The 19,460-nt window shown below is 48.8% G+C and overlaps 1 protein-coding gene across 14 annotated transcripts; it reads right to left on the bottom strand.

The window, feature by feature from the left end:
- Positions 1–501: 501 nt before the first annotated feature.
- On the bottom strand, positions 502–7,548 carry LOC148221321 (nucleolar pre-ribosomal-associated protein 1-like). Of its 14 annotated transcripts, XM_088178425.1 has the most exons (7): positions 6,751–7,122; positions 4,539–4,655; positions 2,864–3,900; positions 2,531–2,635; positions 2,048–2,166; positions 1,568–1,760; positions 502–702 (listed from the first exon to the last, which is right to left on the bottom strand). In XM_088178425.1, exons 1-3 carry the CDS (start codon positions 7,015–7,017, stop codon positions 3,751–3,753), a joined length of 534 nt encoding a protein of 177 aa, XP_088034551.1. In that variant the 5' UTR covers positions 7,018–7,122; the 3' UTR covers positions 502–702; positions 1,568–1,760; positions 2,048–2,166; positions 2,531–2,635; positions 2,864–3,750. The 14 variants fall into 14 exon arrangements, 13 of the variants coding, with proteins under 13 accessions (XP_088034551.1, XP_088034552.1, XP_088034548.1 ...); XM_088178426.1 differs by having other exon boundaries at positions 1,568–1,684; positions 2,048–2,635; XM_088178422.1 differs by having other exon boundaries at positions 502–1,760.
- Between the last annotated feature and the right edge of the window lie 11,912 nt (positions 7,549–19,460).

Below are 19,460 nucleotides of genomic sequence, written 5' to 3'. Positions count from 1 at the left end.
CCTTTTTTCCTCACCCCAAAGAAGGCACAGAACGACTCCAACTGCCCTGGACAGCAGCAGGGCACTTGACTGCAACCCCTCCCATGTGTCCATCCCACAGAAAGTGACTCTGCTGACACCAGAAAAGGGAGGGCAACCCCCACAAGGGCTGAAGTTCCTCCCCAGCCCTGCAGACACAGGGGACAAGGGGCAGAAAGGAGGAGGGGCAGCAGAGAGGACAAGGGAAGAAAATCAACATCAAGGTGCACGATGAAATGGAACCCCCCCTAAAAAAAAAAAAGAAGAAGAAAAATGAAAACGAAAAATAACCAAAAAACGAAAAGAAACCCCTGGCATGCTGGATGGGCAGCACAAGAGGGAGGGATTAAAAATGAACAGGGACAGTGTCCTGGTTTTGGGCAAATTTGGGGGAAAACCTCCAGAAGGAGCCCCCAGACAGCAAACCCCACGACTCCTCCCCCCCACCCCACCGGGTTCGGGAAGAATTTCCTCGGAGAAGAGTGGGAGAAAAAAACCTCTTTATTTAACAAGCAAGACACTCCCCAGCACAGGGAAAAAAGACAACGCCAGCTGACAAAAAACTCTTTCACCGTTCTGAAGGGATGACGAGTTCAGTCTCTCTGGCGAGTGGTCGCCCAGTTATCAGTCTCTGGCGCTTGGGAATGGCTGCTGCAGGTGACAGAGTGTAGACTCCCGGTGTTTCTTGGGGTTTCCCAGGTCCCCGTCCGGAACAGGTTCAGATGGTATCCAGGAGAGGGAGGGGACGGGGTGGAAGAGAAAACAGTCCAGGGAAAAAGTTGGACTGCCTAGCTGAACTAACTAATGAGAAAAAAGCAAGGGCAAAGCGAAGGAAAGAAAAAGAGGCAGAAGCAAGCAAGCAGGCAAGCAAGCAGGCAAGCAGGCAAGCAGGCAAGCAGGCAAGCAAGCAAACCGAGCTAAAACCTCTCCTAAACATAGACCATGGGGGAGGTGAGCCGGCTGATAACAAGACAAAACAAAGCTTCACTCTCAGACTCAGTCCTGGAAGCACAGGACATAATACCAAACATAATCAGGACACATGATTGGAGATAGAAACACCATAACATCACCCTAGGACAGACAGTGACCGGGACACAAGGATCCCACGGGAAACAACGGCACAGGGAGCACCACAGACGCACAGAGAAGGACGGAGAAAAGACAGAGAGTGCCAAACACACAGCAAGGACTGAGGGGTACCATGACAAAGAGGGAACCCAGGAGCCAGAGAGGAAGCGAGCACAGCCCGTGCGGGGCGGGCAAAGACGGGCAAGGAGCAGCACAGGCACGGAGACAGAGAGGCACGGCCAGCAGGACAGAGGCTCACCAGGAGAGGGGCACAGGAAGGGAGGAGCACCGGGCAGCGCTCCTTTAGGACAAGAATATTCACACACACAAGCAATTCCCTCATTTGCACCTCATTCTTATTTCACACCCCCCCCCCCCCCCCCAATAAAAAATTCAGCTCATAGCACAGGCAGCTCTGGCTTTTCCCTGCACAGTATTTCTACCAAGGCCCTGGGCACAGCACACGGTCGCGAGTCACCTGAATCAATCCTGATTTACATTTCAAAGCTTCTCCTTCTGGCACTGCACCTTCTCAGACCCGGGCTGCCATGTTCCACTCCCCTCATGGCCACATTCAAGAACAACTGTTGCCATTCTGCAGAGAATTCCCAATACGGCTCACGTATTATCAGTGGGCAGAAAACTCTTTGGGCTTCAGTTCCACCTCTCACCTGTTCCACGTGGAGGGAGGACAGGCATTTGTCACACATCACAGCAGCAGTGATGGATCAAGGTTTTTTTTTTTTTGATTGAATAAAAGGGTAAGAAAAAACAAACCAGGTCTCATACAAATGTCTTGAAACACCATTAAAGCTTTTTAAACCCAAGGAGACCATCGTGATTCCTGACTTCAGTCTTCTATCCATACTGGTTTTGGCATCATGAAATCAATCAGAGTCTTTAAAGAAATACTAAATCATCATGACTAAACCCCGGGCTCCTGGTCATTTGCACTTACAGCCCCTTGTAGGAAGCTCTCCAGCCTTTTTTTCCCATCCTACGTTGGACAGAGGATGGCTGTGAACCGCACGCCTCCGCACAAACAGTCCTGCCGGTTCCTCAAAAAGTTTAAAATGCCTGTGATAAAAATGATAGAAAGTAATACTGCCTCTCAGACTGTGCAAGAAATGGGAAGTTGGACTTTCAATGTCCCACTGAGAGATGCCAAATAAAAGCTTCCCCATGAGCTCGCACAGAGTAGTAACATTTCTTGGACGAAACTAAACTAAGATTTTTTTTTTGACCAAACAAGATAGGTCTGTATGAGAACAGCTCAGGAGGCTTTCAGGGCTCGCAGTGATGCTGGCAGAGCACAGAACGTTAAAGATGAAGTCTTAACTCCCTGAATTAATGCCCTGTGGTAGCCAAATCTTTTTGCAAAGACACATAAGACTTGCTTCTCCTTGTTTCCGAGTTCCCAAGCCGTCCTGTAATTCGTCACCTGCACTAGTGCAGACCAATCTGCCGTGGGCAAGGAACAGATCCGGCTCCTGAGCTCCAAGCCACGTGTCCCCGATGGAAACCCAAGTCAGGAATACAAAAACACCTGTGGAAGAAAGACGAGAGAAAAATCAGAAGACACAGATATTCTTCTATTCCCACACAGAAATACCGAGCCAAGCTGTTTACCTCTGGGACTCTGTTTTCAAACAGCTCCCCAGCTCTGTTCCTAGATGGAAAACGTGGAGTGGCTTTGCCCATGCAAAGCCAATGAGCCTCCTCACAAGAAGGAACAAACCAGTTTCCTGCTAAATCAGACACCTGGAAATCTCACCTGTCACATGCTGTCATGGACCAGCAAGAGGGATCAGCATCCAGGCCCACGTGGACTTGTTCATTCCTGGCTTCTAATGCAGCAGGGACAACAGCACTGAAGGGAAATGATCACGTCTTCATTTAAAGAGAACCCAACTTCTTCATCAAAGCCATCACTGTCCTCGAGCAGGACATCCACCATATCCAGGACATCTAATAAGTGAAGAAAAACATCAAAGCAAGAATCCAGACTAACAGGAAAAACAACAGACGTAGAATGCAACACTCCAGGAATACAAGGCATCTTTTTAATTCTTTTTAATTAAAAAAAAAATTTAAAAAAAAGGATGAAAGCCACATTTGTCACACAATACAACGTTAAGTGCAACCCCTAAATTACAGCTGAACCTTCACTCTGCCTTTCAATGCTGCTGTCCAGCACGGAGCAGCTGTGGCTGCTCCTGGATCCCTGGATGTGTCCAAAGCCAGGCTGGACACTGGGGCTTGGAGCAGCCCGGGCTACTGAAAGGTGTCCCTGTTCATGGCAGGGCTGGAACTGGATGAGATTTAAGGAGCCTTGCCGGCCAAACCATTCTGGGATTCCATGACTCTGTCAACAGTCCCAGGCAGAAGGGCTAGATTTCCATTTGAGTTCAAAAACGCTGCTGCAAGAGCATGAAGAGAGATTTCAAATACCGTTCAAGTGGCACAGCCACGGCAGAAATTACTTTCAGAGGTAAAGCGGCAACTTGGCAATTCCACTTCGACTTCTGATACCAAGAACACGTGGAGAGCTGAATCCTGGAGGGCCCTTACTTAACAGGATTGCCAGAGTTATCCATCCCCAGTTTGCTGATTAGGGCTAGAAAGTGTATCCCCAAGTCATGGAGTTGGGATGTTGACAGGTTACCACATACCATCAATGTGAGAGACGGGGATGCTGATGTTATCAGAGTCCTGTTTAAACAGAGCCACCTGGAGCGTGCTGGCTGCCTGAACCAGGTCTGCTGCCTTGTCAGTGTAGGGACAGGGGTTGGTCACCAGCTTCAGCAGGATCTGTCAGCAAAGGTGGGGAGAAAGGTAAGTGCACCTGCTGGCTGGCAAGTGCAGGGGAACCACACGGTACTGAGAACGACCACGTGCTGAAAGCTGGGCAGCTTTTATGAGGACAACTTCCATAGCACTTCTGCAGGATTCTGTCTACAGTTCCTGCTCTACAGGCCACACTGATGGAAAAACAAAAACCCACCACAACTTGGCACCTAGATTGCGACCACACACCGAGTACCTGGGCAGACCACAGCGGAGGCAAAGCACTGGGCATTCAACATCCTGAAGAGTAAACAGCAAGTGTCACCTTTCCTTGTCAAGGACCACCATCTACTGAGCTCTGATAATGTTGGCACCTAAAGAGGAGATCAAAGCTACCCACACCTACACCACTCTACCCTTACACCAACAATGCTGTAATAACAGCTGATCTTTTTGGATTTCATTTTCCTACAAATCATTTGGCTGCCCTCCCACTGAACACAAGAAGGATGCCACCTCCGTATAAAGAATCCCAAACAAGGCTTTTCTCAGAATTCATTCGCTGGTCTTTGACAGGTTTCTCAACAATAGCAACAAGACCTCCAGTTTCCACTAACACTATTCTTTGCATTTTTTTATCCAGCTGATTTGAACACCGTTACCTTTTCCAAAAACTGAATCACTGCTTCCTTCTGGTCTTCTTTTGTATTATCCAAGTGCTCCAGCCGAATTGAAAGCTCCTTCCACGTGTACTCAAAAGCTCCACTGTCACGTAAAACCTGTCCAGGAAACAAAGGAGGAGGTGTGTAAATAAACCTCAAAACACCTAAAATACAAAACCCCGAGGGATGCAGATCTTTTTCTATAGTTACCTTCATGCTTCCTTCTTTTAGGAACGAAAAGAAGAGCAGGTTGATGAGGAGTCGTATCTGCCGCTCTCCTCACCCTCAGTTCAAGAGGCTCATTGGGGGACTTCAGCTGCATAGTGGACAATAAAAATCCTACTTCTGTAATTTTTGGAAAGCAGGTTATACTGCTTTCAGAGGGCCGTACAGCTTTCTATCATCACAGGCAGTTAAAAAAAAAAAAAAAGCACCTTCAAAATAGCCTGTAGGGGAGTTTTAGAAAACTACCGACGAAACAAAGGAAAATCATTGCTAAATTAAACCTGAATCAGGCTACTTGTACTTAAAGCAATCAGGCAGACGGATGAACAGTCACATAAATGAGCAGTGGGCTGTGACCACAGCAAGGTCCAGAGAGACGTGCAAGTTGCTGGGGGTGGTGAGGAAGACCAACAAGTCCCACACCCTAGAGACAGGCTTTGACGTGCCTAGAAACTTCCCCCCGCTTTCCTGCTCTCCAAATTCAGGCCCTGACTGCGAGCACCCAAACTCGGTGACCCCGAGCTCCAGCTCTACAAGCAAGAAAGGAGGAGGGAGAAGAGGAAGGAATCCGAGTGACACCAGGGTTCAGCTCCCTCCCCCTAAGGCCCAGCAAGAGAGGAAACCTTGCCCAGCTTCCCGACCCTGGCACCTACGTTGGACGACTGCAATTACACAGGATGAATCTGTGCCTTTGCTCCTCTCCACACATCAAATACAAGGAAGCCATCACAACTCATTTGTTCTACAGTTACTCCGTGTACAACACCAGCAGCTCCAAAAATAACTGCTGCTCACATCAATCTGACAGGGGAATTCATTTAAAGCAAGAAAACATGAAGGAAAAAGGATTCATTATAATATAAGCGACTATTTTTGGCAGGGTCTGGAAACAGAAATGCACCTGCAGCTCTCACAAAACCGGGCAGGAACAGAATGTGAAATCCAAAAACGAGCCTTCAGTTACATGGCACTGTGCAGAAAAGTAAGTCCTTACCATCTATTCTTAGCAGCCTTTCTGCTGACGGAACTGCCCCAACTTCCCTGTTCCTGCTTTCCCTTCAGAGAAAATGCAAAGGACTGAAGTGGAAAGTGGACACAGGAACAAGTCAAGCAGTCCATGTTCCCACCTGGCAAAAGAATCCAAAACCATCAGAAAAACGGCACATTTTGAGCAGCTTTCGGTTGAGACATTCATTGCTGGGAGACCAAGTGAACCTGCCTTTAATCCCTTGCAAGGATCAAGGGCAACTAAACCCGAATTCAGTCACTGTAACTGGATTTTTTTCTTGGCAGGACAGTCTGCTTGCATTTATTCCTTATTCCTAGGGGTAAATCTCTACCCCTACTTAGGTAACTAAAGGATGTCCTCTTTGAATAAGGTGCTAAAAACAGCAGCCTCTGGTGTCTGGTGGACTTCGAGCTGACCAGCTTTTTCTCAGAAGTCAAATAACTAATTTAAATATGCAGAGGGGGATGCTAATTTTCAAGACAAAAAGTCCTCCTTGCATCAAAGCTGGGATCAGACAATAACAGAGAGGACTACTCTGCAGGGCCAGAGGAAACCGGAGAAGACTTATGAAAGGCTAGAGTGCTGAAGTACAGATTAAAGAAACGCTGATAAAAAGTAAAAATCCAAAGCAATATCTTCTTGATCAATGTCAAGACCTTTGCAGGCACCAACTGCACTGATTTATTACAGTATCAGAATTCATTCAGCCTCGGGGGGGTGCGTAAACACGACAGACATTTTCTTTGCTCTTTCATCAACTGCTGCAGTGAAGTCCGTTCACAGCACTGATTTCTGTCAAATATTTCGTTACTAGCCGGTTATCTGACAGCAAATTTCAACAAGAGTCACAGGAAAGGAGACTGGTGACCACACAATCCTGCAGCAAAGGTAACTGCTTCAAGAAAAAATCGTACAATCCTGAAATTTCAGGCCAGTGGGATAGAGTGAATATCCTGATATTTCAATTCAAAAGCTTACCTTAATGGTCTCGGGCTCCGGGGCTTGGAGGGGGGGTCGGTTCGGAAGGGCCGCCTCCGGAGGAGGGGATCCCGGGGGGAGCCAGGGGCCCGGGGAGGGGGGCGAGGCGGAGGGAGAGGAAAAAGAGGAAGATGAGGAGGAGGAAGAAGGGGGAGAGGGTTTGAGAGGAGGGGAAGCCCAAATCCGTGCTGTGTGCGGAGCTCCGACAGCACGCTGCAGCCCGCAGCTCAGTGTGAGCACGGGGCAGAGGAGGCGATTTCTGGGCATTCAATCACCCTGAGGCGGGCCCGGCACCGCCCCTGCAGCACCGTCCCCAGCACAGCTCGGTACCGCTCCGGGATCACCCGGCCCCGGCCCCGGTGCCGCCTGGGACCACTGGGGAGCGCCCCTAAAGCACCGCCCCGGCCCCGCCCGGTCCCGTCCCCGGGAGCTCCGTGCCCCGCCTCGCCAAGCCCCGGCTCCGCCCCGAGCCTGCCCGGGCTGCGCCGGGACCATCGCTGGCGGCCCCGCCCCTCTTCCCCGGGCCGAAGCGGGCTGAAGGAGATGTCCACACGATTGGAAACGCCGCCGAAAATCGCACCCGTGGGATCGGTGTCGGCGTCGTGCGCAGGCATCCCACTAGAGCGAGCGGGCTCCTTGCTGTGCCACCCTCCTTTTGCAGCCAGAGTTAGAAGGTCGGGGAGCGACACCCGAGCCGCCATCTTGGGAGAGGCAGGCGCGCAGTACCGCGCTCTGCCCACAGGGTGGCGCTTGGGAGACAGGCAAGGGATGGAATCAAGGAGTGTCCCAATCCTTGAGGAAATCCCCCGGAATGAACGCCCCAAAAATCCCCGACCAGAACTGAGAAACCTCCTGCCTCTGTATGAGTGCAAAGGGTGTGCAAGGAGTGTGCAAATAGTGTGCATTAGCAATCGATCGGCAGGCATTGGCAATCGACCGCCGATCTAATCGATCGGCAGGCATTGGCAATCGAGCGCCGATATAATCGATCGGCAGGCGCGATCAATCGATCGCCGATCTAATCGATCGGCAGGCATTAGCAATCGATCGCCGATCTAATCGATCGGCAGGCATTAGCAATCGATCGCCGATCTAATCGATCGGCAGGCGCGATCAATCGATCGCCGATCTAATCGATCGGCAGGCATTAGCAATCGATCGCCGATCTAATCGATCGGCAGGCATTAGCAATCGATCGCCGATCTAATAGATCGGCAGGCATTAGCAATCGATCGCCGATCTAATCGATCGGCAGGCATTAGCAATCGATCGCCGATCTAATCGATCGGCAGGCGCGATCAATCGATCGCCGATCTAATCGATCGGTAGTCGTGATCAATCGATCGCCGATCTAATCCATAGGCACGCATTAGCTATCGATCGCCGATCTGATTTTTCCCGCCATTTTTCATGGATTTTTTCCCCCATTTCTTACTGATTTTTCCCCAATTTTTCATGCATTTTTTCCCGCAATTTTCGTGGATTTTTTCCCATATTTTCCCCATTTCTCACTGATTTTTTCCCCCATTTCTCAATGATTTGTTTCCCCAATTTATCAAAGATTTTTTTTCCCCATTTCACCATGATGTTTCCCCCATTTCTCACTGATTTTTTCCCCCCATTTTTCCATGGATATTTCCCGATTTTCCCCCCCATTGCTCACTGATTTTTGCCCCCATTTCTCTCTGAATTTTCCCCCCATTTTCCATGCATTTTTACCCCCATTAATCACTGATTTTTTTCCCCATTTATCACTGATATTTGCCCCCATTTCTCTCTGAATTTTTCCTTCCATTTCTCATGCATTTTTCTGCCCATTAATCACTGATTTTCTCCCCATTTATCACTGATTATTGCCCCCATTTTTCACTTATTTTTTCCCCACAGCATCGGCCACCACAGCACGAGCGACAACAGCTCGCTCTGTTCCCGCCATTGCCCATGGATTGTTTCCCTGTTTTCCATGGATTTTTTCCCCATTTCTCACTGATTTCCCCCCCCCCCCCCATTTCTCACTGAATATTCCCCCATTTTTCATCTACTTTTCCCCCATTTACCACTGATTTTTTCCCCATTTCTCAATTATTTTTTCCCCCACTTTTCCCCGTTTCTCACTGATTTATACCCCCATTTTTCATGGATTTTTTTTCCCCCATTTCTCACTGATTTTTTTTCCCATTTTTCAAAGATTCCCCCCCCGTTTTTCACTGATTTTTCTCCATTTCTCACTGATTTTCCCACCATTTTTCATGTGGTTTTTTTCCATTTCTCACTGATGTTTTATCCCATTCTTATTACCATTCTCATAGCTCTATTTTATATTTATACATATTCTTATATTTGCATTATTTCTGTTATACACTAGATTTTTCATAGATATTTGCTACTTATATTTCATTATATTTTACATGTATACCAATCTATTTCTATTCTTCATATTTTATTTTTATATTAGCTATAAAAACCGTGCCTCTACCCAAATAAAAAGCATTTAAACATTCCTTTTAGACTATATTTAGGTATTTTTTATGGTTCTGTTTTTCATGCATTCTACACCCACCCCTCCCTGTCAATGTTCTGGCACCCAGCATGACCGCCCCCCCCCCCCCCCCCCCCATGCCCGACTCACCTGCTCCTCCAGCGCAGCCCGGCTCCCTTTCCCAGGGACCTTGGGGTGCCCCAAACCACGTCGGAGCCCCCAGTCTCCACACCCTCCCCCTCCGTAGGGAACGGGAATGGGATGGGGAGCACACAGGACAAGAAAGGAACACAAAAGACACACTGGACAGAGAGAAGAAAAGGGCTGGAAGCTGGATATGAGGATGAAAGTGGAGCAGCAACAAACCTCAGGACTCTTGACTAGAGAGTGTGGCTGCTGAACGTCTCAAAAAAAACCCCCAGCTCCAACACAACATGCTGTGCTCACGGCTCGGCCTGGGACTCATCAGTGAACATCTCTCTCTTGCCAGGGCCATAAAGCCCCCGAGAAAACACGAGGTGAGGTTGATGTGCTCCGGCTTTGCTCCTGCTCAGCCCTAACCCCAGCCCCTCCTGCCAGTGAGCATCCTGATCTCTGAACCTCTTCTCAGCTTGTTTGTACGCTTCCAAATTCCTTCCTCTTTCTTCAAGCTTCATCTGTTTCCTGGCATTGGGAGAATGACAAGTGTTTAGCACAGCGCAATGAATACAACAGTCTCATTTTCAGAAGACACAACTGAACGAGAACCGACAGCAGCACTGCTTCGAGACAATCTGGGCACACGTTTCCCTTCCAGCAATCTGAGTGTTCTTTTGTGTCACGCCTGAAATCCTGAAAATGGTTTTTTGAGAAAAATTATCCATAACTAGAAAACAATCCAACCAAATAAATAGAACCCCTATGATATAATAACAGCCCATATACTACAACACTCCAATTCTAATATTAATAAGAAAACAGAAATTAGCTACACAGCATTACCTCAAACAAACACTACATGCTGGCAAGAATCAAAGCCACCACAAAATAATTCAAAAACTACCCTATGCCTTATGCTACAGGCTAGAACGCCATCGGCAAACCTTATCAAGGTATCCTTTAAAAACAACGCCCCACCAAAAACAAAAACAACACAAAACGCCATTCAAGAACTCCCTTATCAACACCTGAATGAAAAAACATGGCATTAGATAAATAGACCATAGCCCTTATCATACACCATCTACAAACAAAATAAAGCTATACCATACATCCTCGAAAACCACCTTCAAAGCACGACATTAGAAAAAAAAACTTTCCAGAATTAAAAGCTGTATCTAACAAAAGCCGTCTGATAAAATTAACAACCAAGCCCCCACCATCAGAGCTGCCCCTACTAAACTCCCCATCGTACATATGAAAAATCAGTTTTAAAAACCTACTTCAATTCATTCTGCCTCAAATACAAAGCCATCCAGAAAGTTACCTTCACTCAAAAACAAAAGCGCACGTAGTAAATAACATTAAAAAATAAATCAGCACACTACACACCACAAGCATAAAATATTGAATTAAAACCAAAAATACCCCTAGTCATTAAAGAGCCCAGCCGCAAGCTATATTTAACTATAACTTCGTGCAAACGTACACATATCATTAAAATAGATTTCTTTCAGAATACAACTGATGATCTAAAATAGTAAAATGTCCGAGAACGATATTATAATAGGATATCCTCGATCATCCTCCCGCAAATTCTCTCCACTGTATTGTCCGACACACACCAGAAAAAAAATCCAGTTTTTACTTTTTTCAGCTAACTTCTCATTTATTAGCTGAGAGGAATGTTGAATTTGTCTTTACAAATGAGCTGTGGATCAGCCTGTAGATAAGGCTAGCACTGAGAGATAAAAGAAACAATGGGATGGATTCCACTGATTGATGAATGGAAAGAGATAGTTGCCTTGACAAACAAACTGCAGGGCTGCTGATAAATGAAATTGGATATCGAAAGATGAAAGAAGCAACGGGGGGAAACTATGAATTCTATAAGAATTAAAAATTAAAAGGGAGGGTTATACATTAGAGGGGAATTTCAGGTATCAGGCGTTCCGGGAAGTCTGTGCCTCTCAAGTACCTCAGCCAATGGGAAAAGAGAGAGGGAAATGCGGCCGGGAAAATAGGATAAAAAGGAGGCTGCGTCCTCCAAAAATTTGAGAGATCCCAGGGGAATGTCCCATGGCCTCTCCCTTTATTCGAATAAAGCAAAAAGGACTCCTCTGTTTCCTTTTTGGACATAAACCGCTGGTGTTTGTGGATTAATTTTCCTGACATTTAGCAACATATTGTTAAAAAAAAAAAAAAAAAAAAAAAAAAAAAAAAAAAAAAAAAGTGATCCAGAAGAGGGCAACATTGACAGCCATTCCAAGACAGGATGAACAAATGCTTTCACATTGACAGAGGATGCTGCGATGTTCTGAGAACAGAAGATAGAATAAAATAAAGGAAGGTGATGTTACAAGACAGAAAAGGGTAAAATAAAAGGAGTACCTGAGACTGGGGGGCGGGGGGGAAGAAAATGGGGAAATATTAATTGCTACACACTAGGTACAAATGCTTTTTACAAGTAATTTATGAGAAGCAAGCTAAAAGCGTCTTACTGCTGCTAGTGATATCATGCTCCAAGCTCTGCTAATAATTCCTATTTCTAGCAATAGTTAAATTGAACTCACTACATTCCAACTATTTTTCTGCTTGTTTAGATGGCAGGTCTAAACAAGGTGTTTGGAACACACCTTAGTACAGCAAATTCTATGCCCAGGTAGGGACCTCTCCGTTCTTCCATAAAACATTTTCTTCTGCATTATGGCAAGCCTTTGTTTTAGCTTGACAGCTTTCTTGAAACTTAAATTTACGCATGTATCCAAAGACATTTGCAATTCCAGAAATCGGTAGGCACATCATATGGAAAGTAAATAACATTCTCGAGAGGGAGTTGCTTTGTTACTGAGGGGATGAAAAGCAAGGCTAGAGCTAGTAGAACTACCCAAGAAATTGGACTTAATGCAGCTTTTACAAGGCTCAAAGTAGCCATACCGAGATGTTTGAGCTAAAAGCCCCAGTTACCAGACTTACAGGCCTAATAGTTATCACCACACCACATTCCCTGGTTGCAGTATTTTTAACAGCAGTGCAGAACGCTACTGAAAATTATTTTTAGGTTGAATTGTTCTCTCCCCTCACTGCCTGTGTAGCTGTTAGAGGCTTCCAGGAGGCTGGGGAAGCAGACTGCTGGTTTCACTTCCAGACAGGTCACTTCCATGGTCTGCTGGAGGGCACTTTGAAGCCCGTGGCCTTTTCTTGCTCTGTTGTATCTGACAACTTTCCTCCCCCACGTCTGTTTTTTAGCGGGCAGCATTTTTGGAGGGCCAGTCAAAGACCTCAGGCTCCGAGAGAATTCGTCTGCTTTGCTCTGTTTATGTGTGCAACAGATGGGAGCAGCAACTAAGTCAAGTAGTAACTTCTGAGCTGCCCAGTTATCAGTAAACCAAAATATTCTTTTGTGACTCTCGCCAGACGAACATATCATCCTATCCGAGTCACACACTGCCCCTCTGGCATTTTCCAGTCAGACAAAGAATTCCTGGCCCCTTGCATGAACCTCAGCTCTCCACCTTGTTCCAGAAAGAGTTCTGGATCCAAGGCCCAGTGAGCCAGCTACCCTTTGCTGCCCTGAGCAGTATGGAAACAGCCAAGCCCCAGCCCTGCAGCCCTGCCTAACTCGCCTTTGCCTCCCAAACCTGAACCTTTTCCTTGGCTGTGGCATCCTCACTCATGCAATCCTGAAGACAAAAATCTGATTTGGCAGGTGAGGCCGTTTCTAACGCAAAAGCTTCACCAAGGTTTCTCTTCCAACTTCAGCCTTAAACAGTCCTGTCCTCCTCAGACAGCCCCCACCTCCAGCCTTTAGCTGTAAATACTTCCTGGTTTATAGCTAATGCTTGCCACCCCTCAAAATTAAGTCTTTTGATATGCATTTACATCCCTCCCTAACCATGTCCTCATCACCCTTCCCAAACTCAGCCTCATCTCCAGGCCTAGAACCTCTCCCTAGGTGAGGGACTGTCCTCGGGTAGGAGTGCTGACAGACCTGTGCATGAGCCCAGCTGCATAGCCCGTGCTAATCCCAGCCCAGCTCTAGCCTTTAAACCCACTGGGGCTTTGGTACTGGAGGCCCAGTTACAGTAACCCCTGTGGCCGTTCCGCTTCCAGGCCATCTGTGAGTTGTGATCCCCCACCCTACACCACTTTGGTGAGAAATGCATTCCTTTCTTACAATAAAGTTTTCATTTTATGTCTAAATTCAAGCATTCCGAGAAAACGTGTAGCAATTATATCAAGACAGACATGACAGGCACCAACATTAGTCTTTCATTACACACTTTTCATGCCTTCTCTCCACAGATTTCTTTGAGGCAACTCTGACTCCTTTTCTCACAGGCAGCTCCACACAGCACCGACTCCTCCTCTCCTCTGTACGACTGGCTAAACCCCAGCCTGTCCCTTCCCCAGCCACCTGAGCCTGTCTGTCCCACACACAGCATCCTCTCACCTTGTCCATCCCTTGCACGGCCACGTGTCCCTTCCTCCTCGCAGCACAGCCAGCAGGCTCCAGCCCACACTGCAGCAGGCTCTGCACCTCCAGCTGGAGCTGTGCTTAGTGAAACTGGCAGCCAGCTGACCCACGCTTTTATAACAACCAGCCTCACTGGGCAGGCAAGGCTGTTTCCACTCCTTGCTAATCAGTACAGCTGTAACTCGTTGGCAACTAGTGCCTTCTGCACTATCCTTACAAACTATTCTCCTACAGAAATGGACCGGAATTCCGCGGGGATTTTCCGGGGATTCCGGGGGGATTTTCTCGGGAATTCCGGGGGGATTTTGTCGGGGATTCCGGGGGGATTTTCTGGGGGATTCCGGGGGGATTTTATCGGGGATTCCTGGGGGATATTCCCGGGGATTCCGGGGGGATTTTATCGGGGATTCTGGGCATATTTTCTCGGGGATTCCTGGGGGATTTTCCAAGGGATTCCATGGGGATTATCCAGGGGATTCCAGGGGGATTTTATCGGGGAGTCCGGGGGGATTTTCCAGGGGATTCCTGGGGGATTTTCCCGGGGATTCCGGGGGGATTTTCACGGGGATTCTGGGGGGATTTTCACGGGGATTCCGGGGCGATTTTCTCAGGGAATTCCGGGGGATTTTCTCGGGAATTCCGGGAGGATTTTCAGGAGTATTCCGGGGGGATTTTCCCGAGTATTCCGGGGGGATTTTCTCCGGGATTCCGGGGGGATTTTCCAGGGGTTTCAGCGAGGAATTTCCCGGGGAATTCCCGGTGGATTTTCCAGGGGATTCCGGGTGGATTTTCTCGGGGATTCCGGGGGGATTTTATCGGGGATTCTGGGCATATTTTCTCGCGGATTCCGGCGGGATTTTCTCAGGGATTCCGGGGAGATTTTTCCCGGGAAATCCGGGGGGATTTTCCCCGCGATTCCAGGGGGATTTTCCAGGGGATTCCGGGCATATTTTCTCGGGGATTCCTGGGGGATTTTCCAAGGGATTCCATGGGGATTATCCAGGGGATTCCAGGGGGATTTTATCGGGGATACCTGGGGGATTTTCCAGGGGATTCCTGGGGGATTTTCACGGGGATTCCGAGGCGATTTTCTCAGGGAATTCCGGGGGATTTTCTCGGGAATTCCGGGAGGATTTTCAGGAGTATTCCGGGGGGATTTTCCCGAGTATTCCGGGGGGATTTTTTCGGGGAGTCCGGGGGGATTTTCCAGGGGTTTCAGCGAGGAATTTCTCGGGGAATTCCCGGTGGATTTTCCAGGGGATTCCGGGTGGATTTTCTCGGGGATTCCGGGGGGATTTTCCCGAGTATTCCGGGGGGAATTTTTCGGGGAGTCCGGAGGGATTTTCCCGGGGTATCCGGGGTGATTTTACGAGGAATTCCGGGGGGATTTTCCCGAGTATTCCAGGGGGAATTTTTCGGGGAGTCCGGAGGGATTTTCCCGGGGTATCCGGGGTGATTTTACGAGGAATTCCGGGGGGATTTTCCCGAGTGTTCCGGGGGGATTTCCTCGGGGATTACGGGATGATTTTCTCGGGCAATTCCGGGGGATGTTCTCGGGTATTCCGGGGCCATTATCTCGGTGATTCCGGGGAGATTTTCTCGGGGATTCCGAGATTATTTTCCCGGGGAATTCATGGGGATTTTCCCGGGCATTCCGGGGGGATATTCGCGGGGATTCCGGGGGATTTTCTCGGAGATTCCGGGGGGATTTTCATGGGGATTCCGGGGTATTTTCTCCTGGATTCCGGGGAATTTTCCGTGGATTCCTGGGGGATTTTGCCGAGTATTTCGGGAGAATTTTCTCGGGGATTCCGGGGTGATTTTCCCGGGAAATTCCGGGGGATTTTCTCGGGGATTCCCGGGGGATTTTCCCGAGTATTCCGGGGGATTTTTTCGGGGAGTCCGGAGGGATTTTCCCGGGGATTCCGGGGGATTTTCTCGGGGATTCCGGGGTGATTTTCCCGGGAAATTCCGGGGGATTTTCTCGGGGATTCCGGGGGGATTTTCCCGAGTATTCCGGGGGGATTTTTTCGGGGAGTCCGGAGGGATTTTCCCGGGGATTCCAGGGGGATTTTACGAGGAATTCCGGGGGATTTTCCCGGGGATTCCGGGGGGATATTCCCGGGGAATTCCGGGGGATTATCCCGGGGATTCCGGGGGATTATCCCGGGGATTCCGGGGGGATTTTCTCGGCGATACCGGGGGGATATTCTCGGGGATTCCGGGATGATTTTCCCGGGGAATTCCAGGGGATTATTCCGGCGATTCCGGGGGGATTTTCTCGGCGATACCGGGGGGATTTTCTCGGGGATTCCGGGGGGATTTTCCAGGAGATGCCGGGGGGATTATGCCGGGGAGTCTGGGGCTATTTTCGCGGGGATTCCGGGAGGTTTTTCTCGGGGATTCCGGGGGGATTTTCCCGCGGAATTCCGGGGGGATTTTCTCGGGGATTCCGGGGGGATTTTCTCGGGGATTCCGGTGCGATTTTCCAGGGGATTTCGTCGGGATTATCCCGGGGAGTCCGGGGGTATTTTCTCGGGAATTCCGGGGGGATTTTCCCGGCGAATTCCGGGGGGATTTTCTCGGGGATTCCTAGGGGATTTTCCAGGGGATTCCGGGGTGATTATCCCGGGGATTTTCCTGGGGGATTTTCCCGGGGATTCCGAGGGATTTTCTCCGGGATTCCGGGGGAATCTTCCAGGGGATTCCGGGCATATTTTCTCGGGGATTCCGGGGAGATTATCCCGGGGATTTCGGGGAGATTTTCTGGGGGATTCCTGGGGGATTTTCTCGGGGATAGCGAACGGATTATCACGGGGATTCCGGGATGAGTTTCTCGGGGAATTCAGGGGGATTTTCCCGGGGAATTCCGGGGGGATTTTCTCGGGGATTCCGGGGGGATTTTCCCGGGGATTCCCGGGGATTTTTCCCCAATTTTTCAAGCATTTTTTCCCGCAATTTTCGTGGATTTTTCCCAAATTTTCCCCATTTCTCACTGATTTTTTTCCCCATTTCTCAATGATTTTTGCCCCAATTTATCAAAGATTTTTTTCCCCATTTCTCACTGATGTTTTTCCCCATTTTCCCCCCATTTCTCACTGATTTTTATCCCCCATTTTTCAATGATTTTTCCACATTTCTCTCTGATTTTTCCCCCATTTCACCATGATGTTTTCCCCATTTCTCACTGATTTTTCCGTTGATTTTTCATGGATTTTCCCACCCATTTTTCGTGGATTTTTTCCCCATTTTTCCCCATTTCTCACTGATTTTTTTCCCCCATTTATCATTCCTTTTTCCCCATTTTTCCCCATTTCTCACTGATTTTTTCCGCCATTTTTCATGGATGTTTCCCCCAATTTTCATGGATATTTCCTGATTTTCCCCCCCATTTCTCACTGATATTTGCCCCCATTTCTCTCTGAATTATTCCCCCCATTTTTCATGCATTTTCCCGCCCATTAATCACTGATTTTTTCCCCATTTCTCACCGACTTTTCCCCCCATTTCTCACTGATTTTTATCCCCCACTTCTGACTGATTTTTCCCAATTTTTCGTTGATCTTTTTCCCCATTCCTCACCGATTTTTCCCCCATTTCTCTCTGATTTTTCCATCATTTTTCATGGTTTTTCCCCCCCATTTCTCACTGATTTTACCCCATTTCTCACTGATTTTATTAATGTTTGTATTTCTATTTATGTTTATATTTATATTTATGTTTATTATTATTGTTTTGCATGTTTATGTTTATGTTTATATCTATGCAGGTTAACGTTTGTGCATGTTTATGTCTATGTTTATATTTATGCATATTTATTTTTATGCCGGCGAACGCGGGCAGGCGTTTTATGTAGACGCCTAGCCGCCGGGGTCCTAGAGAGGCCGCCATCTTGAGTGTGTCCGCACTCTCAAAATGGCGGCTCGGGCGGCACCCCGCCTGACCTGCCAAAAATGGCGGCAGAAAGGGCGGGAAAAAATCAGGACCCCGGTGTGTAGGCATAAGATGCCTGATTACATCGCCGACGCCGATCCGCTCGCCGACAATTTTCCCGGATGTTTCAGAGCGTGCCGACAACGGCCGCGCGGTCCGCGGTGCCGCGGGCGTGAGGGCGCCGGTGGGCGCGGGCAGGCGTTTTACGTAGACGCCTATCCTCCGGGGTCCTAGAGAGGCCGCCATCTTGAGTGTGTCCGCACTCTCAAAATGGCGGCTCGGGCGGCACCCCGCCTGACCTTCCCAAAATGGCGGCAGAAAGGGCGGGAAAAAATCAGGACCCGGTGTGTAGGCATAAGATGCCTGATTACATCGCCGACGCCGATCCGCTCGCCGCCAATTTTCCCGGACGTTTCAGAGCGTGCCGACAACGGCCGCGCGGTCCGCGGTGCCGCGGGCGTGAGGGCGCCGGCGGGCGCGGGCAGGCGTTTTATGTAGACGCCTAGCCGCCGGGGTCCTAGAGAGGCCGCCATCTTGAGTGTGTCCGCACTCTCAAAATGGCGGCTCGGGCGGCACCCCGCCTGACCTGCCAAAAATGGCGGCAGAAAGGGCGGGAAAAAATCAGGACCCCGGTGTGTAGGCATAAGATGCCTGATTACATCGCCGACGCCGATCCGCTCGCCGACAATTTTCCCGGATGTTTCAGAGCGTGCCGACAACGGCCGCGCGGTCCGCGGTGCCGCGGGCGTGAGGGCGCCGGCGGGCGCGGGCAGGCGTTTTATGTAAACGCCTATCCGCCGGGGTCCTAGAGAGGCCGCCATCTTGAGTGTGTCCGCACTCTCAAAATGGCGGCTCGGGCGGCACCCCGCCTGACCTGCCAAAAATGGCGGCAGAAAGGGCGGGAAAAAATCAGGACCCCGGTGTGTAGGCATAAGATGCCTGATTACATCGCCGACGCCGATCCGCTCGCCGCCAATTTTCCCGGACGTGTCAGAGCGTGCCGACAACGGCCGCGCGGTCCGCGGTGCCGCGGGCGTGAGGGCGCCGGCGGGCGCGGGCAGGCGTTTTATGTAGATCCCTATCCGCCGGGGTCCTAGAGAGGCCGCCATCTTGAGCGCTGCCGCAGGGCTGGGTCCCGGCCCGCGGGCCCTTCCGCCATCCTGAGAGGGGCACCGTGCAGTACCCGCCCGTGTCCACACGGCGGCAGCACTGCCGCCCAACTCAGCCCGGCACTGCCGCCCTGTCAGGGACAGACAGAGAAGGGAGAGAGTTCCAAGCACCAGAGTCCCCACCCGTCATAAAATCCTCTCAATGAACGCCCCAAAAAAACCCCGACCCAAACTAAAAATGCCCTGCCTCTGACCAAATGAAAAAAAAACCCTTTTATATATATAAATCATCTATTTTTTAATATTTAATTTCTAGTCATAATCTAGACATATTTCATATATTCAATTTAATTGCTATTCTATTTATCATATATACAATATTATTTTATTATTCATTATATACATAGATTTATATTACTAATGTTATTTCTATTTTATGTATATCCATACATATTTGTAGGTTCATTGTTTTTAATATTATTTATTTAAAAGCTCTGCCTCTAACCAAATAGAAACAAAAAACTCGATTATTTAAAATTATATTTGAATATATTTTTCTATTTAGTTTTCATAT

This window comes from Sturnus vulgaris, chromosome 24 (assembly GCF_052056855.1).
Source record: "Sturnus vulgaris isolate bStuVul1 chromosome 24, bStuVul1.hap1, whole genome shotgun sequence".
Lineage (NCBI taxonomy): Eukaryota > Metazoa > Chordata > Aves > Passeriformes > Sturnidae > Sturnus > Sturnus vulgaris.
This window is presented reverse-complemented; position numbering and strand designations above follow the sequence as displayed.

Excerpts from the sequence above, each read along its gene's own strand:
- LOC148221321 (XM_088178418.1), bottom strand. The coding sequence starts at position 7,017 with ATGCCCAGAAATCGCCTCCTCTGCCCCGTGCTCACACTGAGCTGCGGG. Across the intron at positions 4,656-6,750 it reads CGGAGCCCGAGACCATTAAG|GTTTTACGTGACAGTGGAGC; the intron begins GTAAGCTTTTGA and ends TTTCCTGGACAG. Across the intron at positions 3,901-4,538 it reads TGATTCAGTTTTTGGAAAAG|ATCCTGCTGAAGCTGGTGAC; the intron begins GTAACGGTGTTC and ends CTTTGCTGACAG.